This window comes from Dipodomys spectabilis, unplaced genomic scaffold, assembly GCF_019054845.1.
Source record: "Dipodomys spectabilis isolate Male_0828 unplaced genomic scaffold, ASM1905484v1 ptg000006l, whole genome shotgun sequence".
Lineage (NCBI taxonomy): Eukaryota > Metazoa > Chordata > Mammalia > Rodentia > Heteromyidae > Dipodomys > Dipodomys spectabilis.
Window position 1 is genome coordinate 9,175,432 of NW_024870683.1, and position 18,679 is coordinate 9,194,110.

At 41.8% G+C, this 18,679-nt stretch overlaps 1 protein-coding gene across 1 annotated transcript; it reads left to right on the forward strand.

Moving 5' to 3' along the window:
• Positions 1–2,589: 2,589 nt before the first annotated feature.
• On the forward strand, positions 2,590–17,677 carry Trmt10b (tRNA methyltransferase 10B). The gene is made up of 9 exons (XM_042698174.1): positions 2,590–2,609; positions 7,304–7,503; positions 8,644–8,752; positions 9,711–9,835; positions 13,434–13,586; positions 14,819–14,897; positions 15,729–15,796; positions 16,383–16,506; positions 17,304–17,677. Exons 2-9 carry the CDS (start codon positions 7,321–7,323, stop codon positions 17,408–17,410), a joined length of 948 nt encoding a protein of 315 aa, XP_042554108.1. The 5' UTR covers positions 2,590–2,609; positions 7,304–7,320; the 3' UTR covers positions 17,411–17,677.
• Positions 17,678–18,679: the final 1,002 nt, after the last annotated feature.

Below are 18,679 nucleotides of genomic sequence, written 5' to 3' on the forward strand. Positions count from 1 at the left end.
ACGTGGTAGAGTGTTTGCTTGAGCTGAAGAGCTGAGGGACAATGCCCAGTGCCCACAACCAACCAAAAAAAAAAAAAAAAGAGCTATGGTAAATGTCAGATGACACCTAAAGACAGAAACTTGACAATGTAAGTAAGGCACATTGTGCTCAGGACTACTAAGAAGAAGAGAGAAGGTACTGTGAGACCTCTGAAAGAGAAATTTTAACCTGAGAAGTAGAGTAGTAATCAGGCAAGGCTTGCTGTAGAAGGGAATATTAATCCAAATTGGGTATGTAAGGAAGCATTTATTGAGCACCTACCATGTATCTGACCCTAGATTTGATAGTAATGTTTAGAAGTCAAGAAAGGAGAAAAAAATACTGTCAACAAATATTTTTTTCCACAGCGGCATTGGGATTACATCCATGAACCTGGAAGTCTCCTAAAGAAACAAGATTACTAGGAAAGAGAAGAAAAAAAAAAAAAACATTACTACCTGAGAGGTGATTTTTTTTTTTTTTGTCAGTCAAAGGGCTTGAACTCTGGGCCTGAACACTGTCCCTCACTCTTCAGCTCAAGGTGAACACTCTACCACTAGAGCCACTGCACTACTTCTGGTATTCTGAGTGGTTTATTGGAGATAAGAGTCTCATGGACTTTCCTGCCCAGGCTGGCTTTGAACTGCCATCCTCAGATCTCAGCCTCCTGAGTAGCTAAGATTACAGGTGTGAGCGGCCAGCGCCGGGCTTGAGGTGACTTTTTTTTTTTTTTTTTTTTTTTAAGAAAAAAGACAGAAGTAAGATGAGGTAGTTTTACTTAGTGACCAGGAAAGGGCTTTCTAAAGCAAGAATGGTTAAGATAGGCTTAAAGGTTAAGAGCCAGACACAGAAAACATGAGAGGAAAGGCAATAGTATGTGCAAAGATCCTTTGTGTATTTGAAACATTTCAACACTATTGCAGAAGAAACATGACCAGCAAAAGGAGTAGTAGAAGATAAGGATGGAGGAAGCAGGCAGTTAGGCAGGTTTTGGATTTTTACATCCAAGTATAACAGGATGCCACTGAAGGACCTGGAATAGGGGATACAGAAAACCATCTGACAAATAGATGTGGTGGGGACAGGCATGGGGAAGCACCCCATGGAGAGTGGCCGTGAGCTCATTTAGAGGTGAAGGGACACAAGAGCATGAGGGTGGGGAAGGTATGGCTGAGTGCAAGGTTGCAGGGACTGGCAGGTGTGTGAACTCAACTTTGAAACTTTGAAAGCCACTTTTCAGGCTTCCCTGATGATTTTAGCAGGTGTAGGAAAACCAGGGCCAGATTCTGAGCCAAAGAGAGCTGGTCTGGCTCTGTTTTAGAAAACAGCTAATGGGAAGGTTATGTTTCATGTTAGTAAGAATCAACTTGAAGTCAGGTGCTGGTGTCTCAAGCCTGTAATCCTAGCTACTCAGGAGGCTGAGATTTGAGGATCGCAGTTCAAAGCTAATCTGGGCAGGAAAGCCCATGTGACTTATCTCCAATTAACCATCAGAAAACCAGAAATGGCGCTGTGGGCTCAAGTGGCAGAACACTCACCCTTGAGCTAAAGAGCTCAGGGACAGCACCCAGGCTGAGTTCAAGCCCCACGACCGAAAAAAAAAAATCAACTTGAAGCATGGATTGGATCTGTCAAAATTAAAGACCAGAGGAGAAGTAGTGGATGAAGAAGGATCCCAACCAGGCTTTGGATTCTTGAGAAGATAGTTCAGGCACATTCACGGTAGGGTCTCTGAAAGGGTGAGACTCCTAGGACAGCAGATGTGAAAGGAAGAGTAGCTGATAATCTTTATCCAAACAAGGTGTGGACAAATCCATTTCTATCTCTGAGCCTCAGTTTACCTGTTGATATGTGAAAGGAGATAGAAGAGAGTGACCTGACAACAACCCTTTGCTGTCAAAGCTCAGAAATACGTTTCTGTTGTGAGCCTAGATACCCAGGTAGCAGAGAGAAGTGTGGGTGTATGTGTTCCTGGGCCCTGCTGGTTGTAACAAAACCCAGAGGAAAAGAGCCCCAGGCTGAGAGATGGTAGGTCATTCAAAACTTGGTTTCAGGGCTGGGAAGGTGGCTCAGTGGTAGAGTGCCTGCCTTGCATGCATGAGGCCCTGGGTTCGATTCCTCAGCACCACATAAGCAGAAAAATCTGGAAGTGGCTCTGTGGCTCAAGTGGTAGAGGGCTTGCCTTGAGCTGAAGAACTCAGGGACAGCGCCCAGACCCAGAATTCAGGTCCTAGGACAAAAAAAAAAAAAAAAGATGAAGAAAAACTTGGTTTCATCCCAGTCTTGCCATGTCCAGTTCTGGACAGACAACAGAGCACTTTGGTCAACTGCAGGATCCCTGTGAAGTCGGCAAAGGGATGAGATTGTAACCATCAACAAACCGAAGGGAAAACTGACGCTAGGACAAGTATAGAAGGAAGCCATCCAACAGGGCGCAGGGCGGGAGATAGAAATCAAAATTCTGGGTCCGCCCATCATGACGCCAGGTTACAAACTACAATTCCCATGATGCTTCTTGGCGGTGGGCCGGAAACGGAAGTGGGCGAGACCAGCTGTGCGCGCTCGACGCTGCGCTAGACGACGGAAGCAGGTACGCTGGGCTGAGCGTGGGGTATGGCGCGGGCCGGGGCTGCGCTCACAGGCAGGTGGGGTACTGGGAAGGCAGCGTTACTCCCACCTTCTTGGGGCTCCCTTGCCTGTCTTCCCTTGCATTCGCAGCCTATCGACCAAGGGCACCCAGGTTCCCTCGGGCTTAGTGTTCCTCCAGGTGTTCCGGTGTTGGGGGGTGGCAGAGAACGAGAACATGAGAGAAGTGTGCAGGCGAACGCGAGTCCGGCGCTCAGCGCCCGCGAGGACACTCGCTCATCCGATCGGGGAGCTCGGGGGGCGTGAATCCAGCAAGTAGTTACTGAGCCGTGTAAGCAAATAGAACAGATGCCCGGATTGTAGGGATAAGGGAATCTGGGACAAAAATCAAGGAAGAGCATTGGGCGTATAGACAGTAGCAAGTGCAGAGACCCTGGGGTGGGCATATCTTGGTATTTGGGGGGAACAGCAAGTAAGTCAGAGCGCAGAGGAAAATTGATGGAGGCAGACCTATATGGACCATAGTCCCAAGGCAGGATAGATAAGGGGAGATGAGGCATGGTAAACAGCTGCCAGGAATTATAAAATTTAAGCTTAAAGCAAATACAGGAGATAAACATCCATCTACCTCCTTTAAGATTAAGGGGCCAAAGTCATTTTAGGGGAAAATGAGGCCTGGTGAAGGCAATTCAGAAACAAGGTATTTAGAAACTCAGAAGCACTGTCTTTGCTTCAAAGAGAGACAACAGGATGCATCCCTTCCTGAGAAAAATGTTCCCCAAAGTAACTAAAGGGAGGACCCAAAACATAAAAGACCAGAATGGTAAACAAAAACCAGGAATTTCAAAAGTTGTTCAGACAACCACCAAGAAAGATTGAGAGCAGATAAACACATCTTTTCATAACTTTAAGTTAGAACCCCTCCCTTTATCATATAAATATCCTTGATGCCAAATACATGTCTCTCCTTTTGAGCACCCACACTTTGTTAAAGTGTATTTCTGCCTTCCTGTTTGTCTACATGCCTACTTGCCTGTTTGCTCATTTGCCTACTCAATAAATCACCAAGTTTTCTTACCATTGTGACATGTCACAAATTCTTATTCTGTGAAGAGTCTCTACTTTTAAAGGGAAACTTTACACATCTTCATATGTATATGGTGACAGTCCAGTAGACAATAGAGGCATTGTGTGGATTTTGGCTTTCTCTTAATGTTGACAGTTCTAAACAGAAGAATTAATGGCTACTAAACACCTAGGATGCTTACTCTGCAAGGCTCAGTATGAGTACTCGAGGTGTGCATAACAATTAATCTTTTCTTCCCTGGAAGGGTTGGTATGGAGAATCAGGTAGACCAGCCATGGTATAAGGCTTAGTCTGATCACTGGAACCCTATGAAAACAGAATAAATGCCATCCCCAAATCTCCAGCAGGTACCATTATTGTGTCAGGAGCTTTCTAATTCTTGAAGTAAGGAAGGCTCAGAAAAGGTTTTTGGTAGTAGTGGTGATAGTGGTGGTTTGCTTTGAGATAGTTTTGCTCTGTAGCCCAAACTGGCTTTGAATTCATTGATTTTCTTGCTTCAGCCTCATGATAGGTGGGTCCTACAGTGTCTAACTTTAGAAGGTATATTTGATTTAAGAGTGAAATACTAAATCTGGGCACTGATAGTCTCATTACAGGTTCATCAGATCTGTGTTTCTTAATGTTCAATTTGCTCCTTTGCTTGCTGAGGATCTCTAGTCGGTGTTTACTGAGCTTATATTTTAAGCAAGCCCATCATAGACAAAGATGAAAGAGTGTTGTATCTGCCTTCAGGAGTGCCATATTATAATTATAGACTTTGTGGGTAGTGGTTGGGATGACTTTCAAGATTACAATTTTTTTTTATCCAAAATTCTTGGATAAAAAAACATCCGTAGGGACTAAAGGTATTTAGGGAGGTGTACAGTACAAGGAAAGGAAAAGAAAGAAGGAAAATGGGAGTGATGACCATCGTACTCAGTTTTAATTAAAGACCAAACATTACTGTTAGCAAAGTCCTTTCAGGAATTAAATCAGTATCATTCCAAGTTTTCCAACTTTGTTGTGTGTGTCAGTGCTTGCACTCAGGGCCTCAGGCCCTTGCGCTTAAGGCTGGTGCTCTACCACTTACGCCTCCAGGTCTGGCTTGTTGATGGTTAATTGGAGAGAAGAGTCTCTTGGGGTGGGGGAGGAACCAGGTTTCCAACTTTTTAAGTGACAGTCTTGGAAAACATGTCAGACTACTGCTATCAGAGTTTGTTTTCCCCCCACTTCTCAGCCAGAGTTCCTCCAAAGAAGTATCTACATTCCATTATTCCCCAATAGGGACTACCACATAATGAATGGTCTAACAGGAAAGAATACAAAATGCCCTGAAGTTCAAAGGAGGAAGAAGATCACAGATCTGTTAAAAATGACCACTCTTTTGTTTTGTTTTTGTGGTCCTGGGGTTTTATTTAAAGGCCTATGGCTGAGTGCCTGTGGCTCATACCTATAATCCTAGCTAATCAGGAACCTGATATTAAGGATTGTGGTTCAAAGCTGGCCCAAGCAGGAAAGTCTGTGAGACTCATTTCCAATTAACCATCCAAAGAGCTGGGAGTAGAGCTATGGCTTAAATGGTAGAGTGCTAGCCTTGAACAGATAAAGCTCAGGGACCAATACCCAGACCCTGAGTTCAAGCCCCAGGATCAGCACCAAAACAAGGGCATGGGAGGTTATGATTGCTAGGCAACTGCTCTGCCACTGAACCACATCTTTAGCTCTGCTGTTCTTTTTGTCATTCTAATAAGTGGGATTGTCCATCATTGGACCAGTTTATTCTAAAGCTTCTATTCCCTTTAGTTTTTGGTCATATGATCATGACATAATATGTAAAAATATTTAAATTTTTGTAGTTGTGTGTGATGGTGCACACCCATAATCCTTGCACCTGGGAAGCAGGATTGAGAATTTGAGCCTATTTTGGGCTATATAGCAAGATGGTGTCTCAAAAATCCAAGAGCGGGCTGGGAAGGTAGCTCAGTGATAGAGTGCTTCCCTTGCATGTATGAGGTCCTGGGTTCAAATCCTCAGCACCACATAAGTAGAAAAGGCCGGAAGTAGCACTGTGGCTCAAGTGTAGAGTGCTAGCTTTGAACTGAAGAACTAAGGAGCAGTTCCCAGGTCCAGAGTTCAGGCCCAGGACCAACAACAACAAGAAAAAAATCTGAGAGCTAGGGATGAACTTCAGTGCTTGTCTTTCAGATACAAGGCCCTGGGTATGATTGCTAGCAGAATGAATAAATGAATGAATTTGACAGAGTGTTTACCCACTATGTGTGAACCCTAGTTCAAGCCCTAAGCACCATACAAAAAATAATAATCATAATAATTTAATTTGTATTATTAAAATAAGGATTTCTAAGTGGAACTACAAATTTTTTATTTTTTTAACTTTAATTTTTGCCAGTCCTGGGGCTTGAGCTCAAAACCTGGGCACTGTCCTGAACTTTTTTTGTTCAAGGCTAGCACTCTCCCACTTGAACCACAGCACCACTTCAGGCTTTTCTCTTTATGTGGTACTAAGGAATCAAACCCAGGGCTTCATGCATGCTAGGCAAGAACTCTCTACCACTAAGTCTCATTCCCCGCCCAGTCAAACTAAACTTTAGGCAGGCAAAAGTATATAAACTTCTAATCTAAAATTTTGAAAATCTAGAAAATAGTTTACTCAGCCATCTTAGGAGTGGTTCTATCACATGATGTGTAGAGGATACCCAGAACTTCTCAGATGACTTATATTTTTTAGAAAACTGTAACAGTAATGCTAGAAGAGTTTTGGATAGTAGCAGTAACAACCAGTCCTTGTTTTTCATTAGGTAAGCAACATGTACCTGGTCCTTGGGGCATTTCTTTGATGTGGTTCATCTCATCAAGCAAATCTGTGACAGCTAGTTAAGTGTTTTACCTGCTGTTTACTACTCAGAAGTGGGGAGTTGGAAAACATGGCTGAATCCTAAAATGCCTATTTTCCCCTTAAAACAGCCTGTCTAAAACAGTATGTCTAAACTGAAAACTAAAATGTGGCTTAATTTTGATCACTTAGTAATTAGAGCACATGAACAAAACAATATGAAATCAACAATGGGAAAACAGAGCTGTAGGACACGGCAGTGTGTGAACCTCTTGGAGTTCTAATATAAATGCAGCATTATTGGGGATTAGACAAAACATAATCATCATGGCAAAGTGTAAAATCTGCTTTCACCTTGATAAACTAATGTCTGTTTAATAGACCTAGAAAATTAAATGGAGAAGTCCAGAGATAGAGGGAAAGGATGGTTTGGTTTGGTTTGACAGTCTACTGGTATAGAGATTTGGACTCAGTGTCTTGCAGAAGCTGTAGGTTGGAGTATCCTGGTCTGAGCTTAGGCCTGGGCAGAAATGTAAGATCTTACCTAAAGAAATAAAAAGACTTAGGGGTATGGCTCAAGTGGCAGAGCACCTGGTTAGCAAGTGCCAGGCCCAGAGTCTAAACTCCAGTGCTACAGAAAAATAAAAAGTAAAAATGGGTCAGTATATACCCTTCTACCCGTCACTAACACAGATTTGGCTTTCAGGTATCGGGAATTAACCATGTACATGAAATTATGTCATATCTTACATGCTTGTGCCTTTTCCCACTTTGAAAGGACAGAAGACTTGGTGCATGGATGGGGAACTGGAAGGGAGGGCTCATGGAAGGGAGTCACCAGTGCTGCAAGGACCAGAAGGCACCCTAGAGGCCACGGGTGAAGATGGACTCTGGGAGAGTTTCCAGCTTCTGCAAATGGACATGGACTGCGAGCGCAAAGACAGAGAAGGGCTCCCCACGGGCAGCACAGCCTGCTCGGTGAGGGTTATGGGTGCTGCCGAGGCCTGTTCCGTAGAACCCTGTCCTAAGTCCAAAACAGGCTAGGAATAAGTTTGGAATATTCTAAGTGGTGAATTAATTTTCTGCTAATGGGTTTAAAGTTTGCGTTTCATTTGAATCATAAGAAAAGTAGGTAAAGTTCTTAAAAGGGTCAGGAACTGTAAATTACACTTTTGGCCCTGTCACAATGATTTATTGTGTCCTTGAAAAGTCTTTTTAGGGGCTCTGTTTTTAGTAAAAGGCGAAAGATTTATACGATCTGAAGAGAAACCAGAGTATTAGGGGCTCTGTTTTTTCTAAACACCTTCTACTCTTTTTTTGTTTTTCCTTTATTTCTTTGTGCTGGGCCTGGGTGCTGTCCCTGAGCATTTTTGCTCAAGGCTAGCACTTTATCACTTAAGCCACAGCTTTACTTCCAACGTTTTGGAGGTTAAGTGGGGATAAGAGTCTCAGGGACTTTCCTGCCAGGGGGCTCAATTTGAACCACGATCCTTGGCCTCCTGAGTAGCTAGGATTACAGGTGTGAGCCACTGGCACCCAGCTTAGATTTTGGCAGGTTTTGTTGTTGTTGTTGTTGATCATGGGGCTTAAATTCTGGACCTGGATTGTCCCTGAGCTCTTTTTGCTCAAGGCTAGTGCTCAGTGCTCTGTCACTTTGAACTACTGTTCCACTCTGGTTTTCTGGTTGCTAATTGGGAGATAAGCATCTTGTGGTGGCTTTTTACCGTGACCCGTAGTTATCAGCCTCCTGAGTGGCAACAATTACAGGCGTGAGTCACTGCCTGGCTTTGTTTGTTTTTTGCCAGTTTTAGGCCTTGAACTCAGAACCTGGGCACTGTCTCTGAGTCTCACTGTGCTCAAGGCTAGTACTCTACCATTTGAGCCACAGTTCCACTTCAATTTTTTCTGTTTATGTGATACTGAGGAATTGAACACAGGGCTTCATGCATGCTAGGCAAGCACTCTACCACTAAGCCACATTCCCAGGCCTTAGATTTGTTTTTTAAAAAACTTTTCCTCTCTTTATATGTAAATGAAAAAAATGAGTAGCTGTTCCTAATATTCATTTTCCTTTTTGGTGTTTATGAAGTTCTCAAACAATTTTGTTTTCTGGATAAGAAAAATGTCCAGAGAAAACAGAGACATTGGGAAAGGATAGTTGCAGCAAAGAAGAGCAAAAGAAAACAAGAAAAAGAAAGAAGAAAAGCCAATCGTGCAGAAAATCCAGGTAATGATAAGTGAGAATATTGATAATCATATCTACATATCTGCCTTGAAGGGTAGGACTTAATCTAGTTTTACTGGAAAACAGACGACCACAAAGCAAAATTTAAGATGACCCTTTAAGTATAGCTGTCTAGTAGACACATATGGTGTTTAGTATTTTTTTTTTGTCTTTTGCTTTTGGTGCTGGGGATCAAACTCAGCATGTTGTATTTGCTAGGCAAGCACTTTGCCACTGAGGTACATCCTAGCTTGTGTTTAGCATTTTATTAGCATAAATTAATTACACAAAGAGATTGCATTATGATACTCACATGTACAAACAATGTACTTTGATCAAACTCACTGCACTGATATCACTTGTTCTGAATCCTTTCTCTCCCTTCTAATGGTTTTTGGTGTTTTTTTTGTACTGTTTTCATACACATATATAATACACATCTATAATATTCAGCCTCTGTTCCCCTCTCCTCCTCCCTTTCTTCACCCATTAGTTCTTCCTCTCCAACAGACCTTCTTTTACAGTCAGGAGGACATGTGTATTTATAAGCTGGAAAGTAGAAGAAAGGATACCTCAAACAGCCAACATGTATGTATACAGTGTTATGTACTAGGTTCAGTTCTAAGAATTGAAGGGGTGGGTGCTGTTATATCTCATTTTGTAGAAGAAATAGAGGCCCAGATAAATGAAATAATATGCCAAAGATAATTTGGTTAATAAATTAATCAGATGGGAAGGGAAGCCTCTGGCAAATGTTGGCTGAACAAACTGAAGTTGGATGTAAACATAGTATGCTCCAGGTTACACACTCTGTACTGGTCTACCATACATGTTCGATCTAATGAATGAATACCTGTAGAAGTCACAAGTTTCTCTCAGTATGCAAAGATATAAAAAAGAGATGTTTTTTACAAAACACTGTTCCTCTGTATTCCCTTCCTTTTTTATATTTCTGCCATAGGCATTTGCCCCCAGCACAGCAAACGTTTTCTGAGAGCCCTGACCAAAGAGAAACTTTTGGAGGCCAAACACTCAGGACCAAGACTATGTGTGGATTTGAGTATGACCCACCACATGACAAAGAAGGTAGAACATGCACTAAGCCCAGGAGGGTGGAGCTTTTACAAAGAGAATGACCACTGCCAGCATCTGGAGCTCTTTAGTTTTCCAGAAGTATTTGGATTTCTATACTGAGCCACTTAGTTCCAAGATGGCTGTTGGGAAGAATGTGGGTGAGAACATGTGGCCCTAGGTTTTGTTTGCAAATTTTACTTGGTTTTCTGTTCTGAGCTACCACCTTTGCCTCTCTGTTCGTGGCCTGATCTGGATGGAACCTTTCAGATTCCATCTGACTCTTTGTCATTTGGCATGAAAGAGGAATATTTGCTTCATAGCATGTTGTGGGGAGGTTATTTGGTGGAATGTCTTCTTGCTGGGTATGTGTTTTAATACATTTTTGTATCTTTCTCATTCATCCCATTCATGAGGGACTTCTACCGGAATTCTGGAGGTGGCTGAATATATGCCACCTGATAGTGGACAGAGGAGACTGAAGGCAGTTTATTAGTCTTATACCCTCACAACCCAAGGTTAGGAGGCTGTTGCATACTATACAAGGCCTTGTAGGGTTGATTTGAGAACAGAATGAACTACCAGGGCCTGTGGGGTGTGGGCTTTGTTGTATTAAGAGGGCAAGTGCTCTCTGGTTGGTTGCTTGGTCTGGACAGTTCCGTGGGCTGGTAGAAACTAAAACGTGGTACTCAGGGATAAGCAGGAACTATTTCTCATCTCCTTTATAGAGAAGGTTTTTATGAACTGAGTCTGGGAAGACTTTAGTGGTAAGTGGGAAGATTTGGAGAAGTGGCTAGACAGGGGTGTTGGGAAGTGACTAGGAAACCAGATGGGAAGGGAATCCTCTGGCAAGGGTTCATTGTCACATTCAATGCAAGAGGATTAAAAAGCAGCTGACTGCCTGGCACAAAGCTGGTTTCTTCTAGGAATTTACATGGTGGGTGAGGAAACAAAATGTGTCATGCAGAATAGATGAGCTGGTAATGAGTCAGTGCCAACAGGCTTGGGCCAGGTAGAGATGGACCAGGATGGAGCAGAGGCCCATAGAAAGCCCAGTATTGGGCCTTGATGAAAGTTTGTTTCCACAGAGTGGATGGAGAGTTCTGCAGACGAAGTACAGAATTTGAGCTGCAGGCCAGGCTGGTCTGGGGCAGTGAGAATCTTGGATAGGGACAGAGTTGTAGAACTGTAGAACTGTGTACTGGGTTTCTTAGCCTAGAGCTACAGAAGGCCCTGAAAGTAGAAGAGACTCCTGCCAAGAATCTAGGATATTCTGCAGGTAGTATTGTTGTGTAGATTTTGTCCCCAAGGCAAGGAAATACAGCATATGCCTGTGCTGAGGAACACATACCTGAGAGACTGAGGTGGGAAGAGTGCTTGAGCCCAGGAGTTCCAGGCCAGCTTTGGTAATTAAAAAAAAAGGCAAAACAAAACAAAGAAACAGGACGAGAAGGCGCCAGTGGCTCATGCCTGGAATCTTAACTACTCAGGAGGCTGAGATCTGAGGATCATGGGTCAAAGGCAGCCTGGGCAGGAAAGGCCATGAGACCTCTTTATCTCCAGTAAACCACCAGAAAAGTAGAAGTGGTAAAGTGGGTGGTAGAGTGCTAGCCTTGAGCTGAAGAGCTCAAGGACAGTGTCCAGGCCCAGAGTTCAAGCCCCTTGATTGACAAAAACAAACCAAAAAAACAAAAACAAAAAAGAGGAGGAAGAAAACACGATTTTCATGAAATGATAGGCAGATCAATAAATGAACTTATTATAACTATGTAGAACAACAACAAAAAAGAGAAAAACAAAAACCATAGGGGGAGAATGGTAGAAAAAGTGACAAATTAAGATGCATAGTACTTGAGCTGGATGCTGGTGGCTCACACCTGTAATCCTAGCTCCTTTGGAGACTGAGATCTCTGGATCAAGGTTCAAAGCCAGCCCAGACAGGAAAGTCTGTGAAACTCTTTATCTCCAACTCCAGAAAACCAGAAGTGGAACTGTGACTCAAAGTGGTAGAGCACTAGTCTTGAGTAAAAGAGCTCAGGGATAATACCTAGGTCCTGAGTTCAAGCCCCATGACCAACAACAACAACAAAAAAAGAAGAGGCCTTGGAATGTGTCTTAGTGGTAGAGTGCTTGCCTTGCATGCATGAAGCCTTGGGTTCAATTCCTCAGTACCACATAAACAGAAAAAGCCGGAAGTGGTGCTGTGGTTCAAGTGGTAGAGGGCTAGCCTTGAGCAAAAAGAAGCTCAAGGATAGTGCCCAGGCCCTGAGTTCAAGCCCCAGGACAAGCAAGAAAAAAAAAAAAGATATATAGTACTCATAAACTGATGTGTTGAATTGAAACCCCTTTGTATAACAATTTAAAGATTATTTTAAAAATTAATTTAACTGAAAAAAAAAAACAAAACAGGAAAACCCTAATTGAAACTGGGAGCATCTGGAGACATTCTGGGTTGCCACACCCTTGCGTCAGTAGGGATGCTGATTCCTGGTGGGTTGAGACCACACATCCTGTGATGCACAGAGCAGTCTTGCAGCATGCCAATAATGCTGAAGTTGAGAAGCCCTCCCTGTTCTGCAGCATGGTAGACTTTCTCTACAAGTAACCATCAGTTTTCGCTGAGTCTCTCATTTCTCTCCTCTCTCCCTTCTCTCCTCTCTTACACACTCTCTTGAGTTGAACTTAGGTTCTTGTGTTTGCCATCATTTTACCATTTGATTATTGTGTCTTGTTTTTGAGATAGAACCTCACTAAGTGACCAGGCTGACCTTAACCTTAATCTCTTTTCTGCCTCTGCTTCTGGAATATACCATGCCTGGCTTCTCTTATTTCATGCATTTTCAATGTTAGTATCTGTTGGTGGGGTGTTAAGTGAGGTTGCTAATCTTATTTGTTAGTATCTGTTAGTGGAGTGTTAAGTGAGGTTGCTAATCTTATCTGTGGGAGTAGAGTTTGAGGGGAACTTGAACTGAGCCATTTAAAATCCTTCACCAGAAGTCAAGGCAGCCAGGTACTACTGGGCCTCAATTTTAGGTCTTATTCCACAGTATATAAATTTCAAACAAATCTATTTTCAGACTTCCTTGTTGTATGTGCTGGTGTCTGTATGTTTTTCAGAGTGGAGTTGGAGTTCTTTCATAGAACCTCTGTAGCTCTCTGAAGGAGTTAACAAGATTAGCTGAGATAATCAGGTGAATCAATTTCTCTGTTGAACAAATTAGACTAAGTTGTGAAACAACCTTCTAGAAAACAAAGGAAAGTTAAAGCTTCCAACCCTGTAGCATCTCTTAGGGAGAAAGGTGCTAAATGTATCTGATGGAGTACAAGAATTTTGGTCATCTCTATTTTAAAGCATACATATCACATAGTGAATTTCATGTATCATACTAAATAGACAGTAGCAGGGTCAGTAGGTAGAAGAGTTCAGGTTTCATTAACTTTCATCTGTTAAGCTGTAATGGTTAGAGGGTGTAACATGTGTGTGGTCATCCCTGGAGAAGCCATCCTTCTGGATGTAGCCTTTCTGGAGTAGGGTTCATTGAACTTGTTCATGATAGTATATTTAGAGTAAGCTGGCATGTCTCCAATCTGAGTTGTCCATATTCCTTTGAAGGAATTGAGTAGGCTGGCTGGACAGATCCGAAGGTTGTACGGTTCAAACAGAAAAGCTGACAGGCCCTTTTGGATCTACCTCACTGGATTCACAACTGACAGTCCTCTCTACAAAGAATGTTTGAGGATGAATGATGGATTTTCTACTTACCTGGTAAGTACCTTTTTGCAGGTTGTTTATATTTCCTAAAAAGTACAATAGGGTAATAATATTTGCTTTGTTTTACTTTTTTATATTTTGATCTATAGCTAGTACTCTGTGGGTTCCACAGTAATCTAGAGATGAGGGTATGCATAGCTTACCAGTCCCCTGTAGATTTCAAGGGAATATTCCAGTTTTGGTTTTTTGTTTTTTTTTTTTGGAAAATGTCCTAACTCCTCTCCTAACTCCTAATACACTCTAGTGTGAAATTAGGAAACATGATTTTTAGATGAAGAGAAAAAAATGCTTCTAGAAGTAGTATGGATTTGACAAGTTATAGGTAATACTAAGTCTTTTCTACTCTTTGCCTAGGATCTCGTAAATGTAACAGATATGCAAGTGAGACTTCAGATCAGTTTCTAAGAAATGTCACTGAAAATCATGTAGTGTTTGTACAGTATAGCTGGGACTGAGCAATCACAGCCTTCCTAGGAAGGCTCATGGGGGCCATGAGCATGAGGGATGCACTAGGTGGTGCTGCTATTACTGTCCTACTAATCTCCCCTGTAATACAGCCATTTCCAGTTTTCATTCTCTGCACTTTTCTATGATTCTTGTATGTAAGCCAAATGGACCCATTTCTAGGGCTGTGGGGTTCCCTTGCTTTTCTGCCTTCTTGCTTTTCCTAGATGATTTCCTTGGTTGAATTCTTTCCCTTTCATATGTGAATCTTATCTCAACAAGTCATCCCTGGTGATGTTACTCCCTCACCATAGTCCTGGCACAAGTCCCTGTCCCTGTGTGAGAGCCCCATGTCACTGTTGTTCTCAATTCAATGTTTCAATGCCTATGCTTTTCTAAGATCCCTTCTCCAACTGAGAAGTTTTCAGACATGTAACTCCTTAATATACACTAGTAGTGGGCTGGGAAGTTGGCTCAGTGGTAGAGTGCTTGCCCCTCATGCATGAGGCCCTGGGTTTGATTCCTCAGCACCACATAAACAGAAAAAAGCCGGAAGTGGCACTGTGGCTCTACTGGTAGAGCGTTAGCATTGAAGAGCTGAAGAGCTGAGGGACAGCACTTGGCCTGAGTTGAGGCCTCACAATCAACAAATAAATAAATAAATGAAATACACACACATACCTGTGAGAAACCTAGTAACTAGTTACTTAGTAACTACTAGTTGAATTGTGAGCTACATTTTAACCTCATTCCTATTACATTAGATACTTTGCATTTTCTAGCTAGACATAACCGAAGATGACTGCTTTAGTTTATTTCCTCTGGAAACCCTTGTGTACCTGACTCCTGATTCAGAACACGGTACGTATATAACTGCATGGATTCATATAGTACTTTTGTTCCTAGTTCTTTATTTCATTATTTCCTGTGACAGTTTGTTAAGCCACTTAAGGAGTATCTGAGAAAGGGGAGGTACATAGTCACTGCATGCTTTGCATCTACCAAGTATGCACTGGAAACAGACTTAGACCTTCCTCTCAACTGGACCTCATGTTCTGCCCAGCGACCCAGGTTCCCTGGGCAGCTCTCACTATTGCATTCTTGGATCAATGTTAAGTTTTCTTCCTAGAAAATCATTTATTTGCTGGGCGCTGGTAGTTCATACCTCTGGCTACTCAAGAGGCTGAGACCTGAGGATCATAGTTCAAAGCTAACTTGGGCTAGAAAGTCCATGAGACTCTTTATTTCCAATTAACCACCAGAAAACTGGAAGTGTGCTGTGGTTCAAAGTGGTAGAGCAATAACCTTGAACAAAAAGAGTTCAGGGACAGAGCCCAGGCCCTGAGTTCAAGCCTAGGACAGATGACAAAAAAAAAATCTTACTTCACATAATTTTCAAAACTTCTAGTATTGATTATGATATTCCCTTCTAGTTACATTCTTCTGTAGTTTTAATTTTGTTCCTTTTCTGAATCTCATGTTGATTTGGATTTCCTACCTTTTTCTTCATTAGATATGTCAACAGGTTGTCTATTTTTATTGGTATTTTCAGAGAATCAATATTTTGTTTTATTGTGTTTACTATATTTTTGTTTTCTGTTCATTAAATTTCGCCTTTTATTGTTAATATTGCTTTCCTTTTGCTTACTTTGGATTTAGAAGTTATAAACCACTATTTCATTTTTTTATTAGCTCTTGAAGAAATTGATCTAAACAAAGTTTACATTCTTGGTGGGCTTGTGGATGAAAGCATTCAGAAGGTAAGATTTTAGCCTCAAAATCTATTTCTGAAAGGTACTTTTAGAGGCTTTTTGCCTCTTTCCTAAAGGGCTTAGGAGCTTAGAGGAGAGATAGCTCTTCCTAAAGTCACTGTCCTTCCCCAGGAAGTCCCTCTTCTCAGCAGCTATGTCCATATTCCTAACAAAAATCATGAATCAGCATTAGTTTGTAATTACATACTTAGCCACTGTTGAGCTTCTTTAGTTCTGAAAAAATAATTCTGATCTTGAACAAATAAGCATTGACTCAATATTCAGCAGTTTGCTCTTGGTGAGGGACTAATTTTCTATTTCCCATACTAACTTTTGCTGACATATCTTATTCCAGAACTTTGAACTCAGTAGGGTTTTCAGATTTCTTTTTTGTTTCTATTTGAAGTCTTTTCGCTCTACAACGTGAGCCATGACTCCAGCCCAGCTTTTCCCAGTTATTTTGGAGATGAGGTTTCCAGACTTTTTTCCCCAAAACTGGCTTTTAATTGGAATCCTCTGATTTGCTATGTGTACTATTATCAGAATATATTGATGTATAATTTCTATAATGAAGATGTTTAACTGTGATTTACAGAAGGTAACATTTCAAAAGGCCTGGGAGCACTCTGTCAAGACAGCCCGTTTGCCAATCCAAGAATACATGGTTAGGTGCCAGAATGAGAAAAACTATCATTCAGAGATACTGGCTATCAATCAAGGTACTGCTCACATGATCCATACCCAATGTATGCTAGTTCTTAGGCTACCTTGCATGTAGTATGTGTATGTGTCCCTGAGCTTTTTCTATAAAGGCTAGTGCTCTATCACTTAAGCTACAGCTCCATTCCCTGTTTTTTGTTTTGATTAATTGGAGATAAAGAGTCCCACATACCTCTCTGCCCAGGCTGGCTTTGAACTAGGATCCTCAGATCTCAATCTACTGCTTAGGTAGATTACAGGCATCAACCACCAGCAACTGGCTTGCATGTTTTAAGTATAAATGCCTCTTTGACTCTAGAGGCCTCCTGTAACTTATGACTAGACTTCATTGTGTACATTTTGTGGCCTTTATTCTGGCCAGAGAGGCATTCATTTTTTTCCCTGGTCTCTAACTGTGTTAGATACTTGCAATTGTTCTCTTTACTTAGAATGCCTTACCCTCAAAGCTCCCATTAGCCAGTCACTCACTTCTTGTTATCCTGGATTCAATGCAGGAACATCTTAGCTGGAGCTTCCCTCCCTCTTGATGGCCATGTAGTTGTTTTCTTTGTTCCTGTGGAACTGTGTTACTGTGTTGTAGTACTGCCCATTCACAAGCCTGTCTCTAGGTGTAGGTTGAGGTTGTTGTGAACAGGCAGATCTTTTCCTTGCTTCTGTCCCCTAAGACCTAATACATGTGTGTTGCAGAGAACATTCGTTCAGTAAAATATTCCAGAATACCCTTTTCTCATTAGCTTATTTCCTAGTTCTCTTTTCCCTGTATGGTCATTGTATATTCTGTTTACTCTCTTAACAGTATTTGATATTCTGTCCACTTACTTTGAGACTCACAACTGGCCTGAAGCATTGAAGAAAGGAGTATCGTCAGGAAAGGGCTATGTTCTTCGGAATTCAGTGGAATGATAAGTAGCTACAGGAGGTGAAGTTCCAGAGATGTCTTGATGAAAGAACAGGGTAAAAGGTGGCATTGGCATTTGCCTTTACTTGACATCCTCCATGTTTGTAGTATAGGCTAATATCAGGGACCATGTTTTATCCACAGTGCCTAGTTCACAGGAACTTTCCTGCTGAATGTCAAGTTCATAAAACGTTTACATAGCCAGGTGCTGGTGGTTCACACTTGTAATCCTTAGCCACTGAGGAGGCTGAGATCTGAGAATTATAGTTTAAAGCTAGCCCGGACAGGAAAGTCTGACACTCTTTATCTCCAGTTAACCACCAGAAAACCGGAAGTAGAGCTGTAGATCAAAGTGGTAGAGTGCTAGCCTTGAGTGAAAAAGCTCAGGGACAGCGACCAGGCCCTGAGTTCAAGCCCCAAAACCAACTAAATAAATCAATTAAAAAATGTTTACACAAGGAATTAGCCCTCAAATTACATGGCTTTGGATCTGTTAATTCATCCTTTGTATATCTACATGTATATTTCTGAAAGAACTTTTAGAAAAATCATTGTTTAAATTATTAAATAAACACTGCTTTATCAACTTTTCACTGAAGTAGCTTAAAAATTACCTGGCTTTCTCCAGCTCCACTGAGCACATTGATCTTCCCATGCTTAGTGATGTGCTACACATAATCTTGGCACCACCAGCCTTGCCCAGCCCACACAGCACTTCACTTTCTCCTGTGGCTTATATCCTATTTTCCCTTGTTTCATATATGGACATGGAGGGCTTCTCTTCCAGTTTGAGTGAGTGGCTTTGTATCCTGTTGGGCTCTGTACAAAGTAGCTTTATACTCACATGTGCACAGACTCACAAACTAATAGATCAAATTGAAAAGCAAAAACATCAATAAATCTAAGTTGAAAATATGCTGCATTCTGACACATGAGCTTGTCAGATAACCTACCTCTTAGTATACAAATTTATTCCCTTTCTTGTGTCTTAGATATAATTGCTTTAGTTGTTCTTGTCAGTTGGGTTAACTTCTTGGTTACACTGACTGCAATTTAAGAAAATGCATTCTAGGGGCTGGGAAGGTGGTTTAGTGGTAGAGCGCTTGCCTTGCATGCATGAGGCCCTGGGTTCGATTCCTCAGCACCACATAAGCAAAAAAGAAAAAAGCTGGAAGTGGTGCTGTGGCTCAAGAGTGTTAGAGCGATAGCTTTGAGCTGAAGAGTTTAGGGACAGTGCCCAGGCCCAGAGTTCAGGCCCCATGACCGGACCAAAA

Excerpts from the sequence above, each read along its gene's own strand:
- Trmt10b (XM_042698174.1), top strand. The coding sequence starts at position 7,321 with ATGGATGGGGAACTGGAAGGGAGGGCTCATGGAAGGGAGTCACCAGTG. Across the intron at positions 7,504-8,643 it reads CGGGCAGCACAGCCTGCTCG|AAAAATGTCCAGAGAAAACA; the intron begins GTGAGGGTTATG and ends TTTCTGGATAAG. Across the intron at positions 14,898-15,728 it reads GACTCCTGATTCAGAACACG|CTCTTGAAGAAATTGATCTA; the intron begins GTACGTATATAA and ends TTTTTTTATTAG.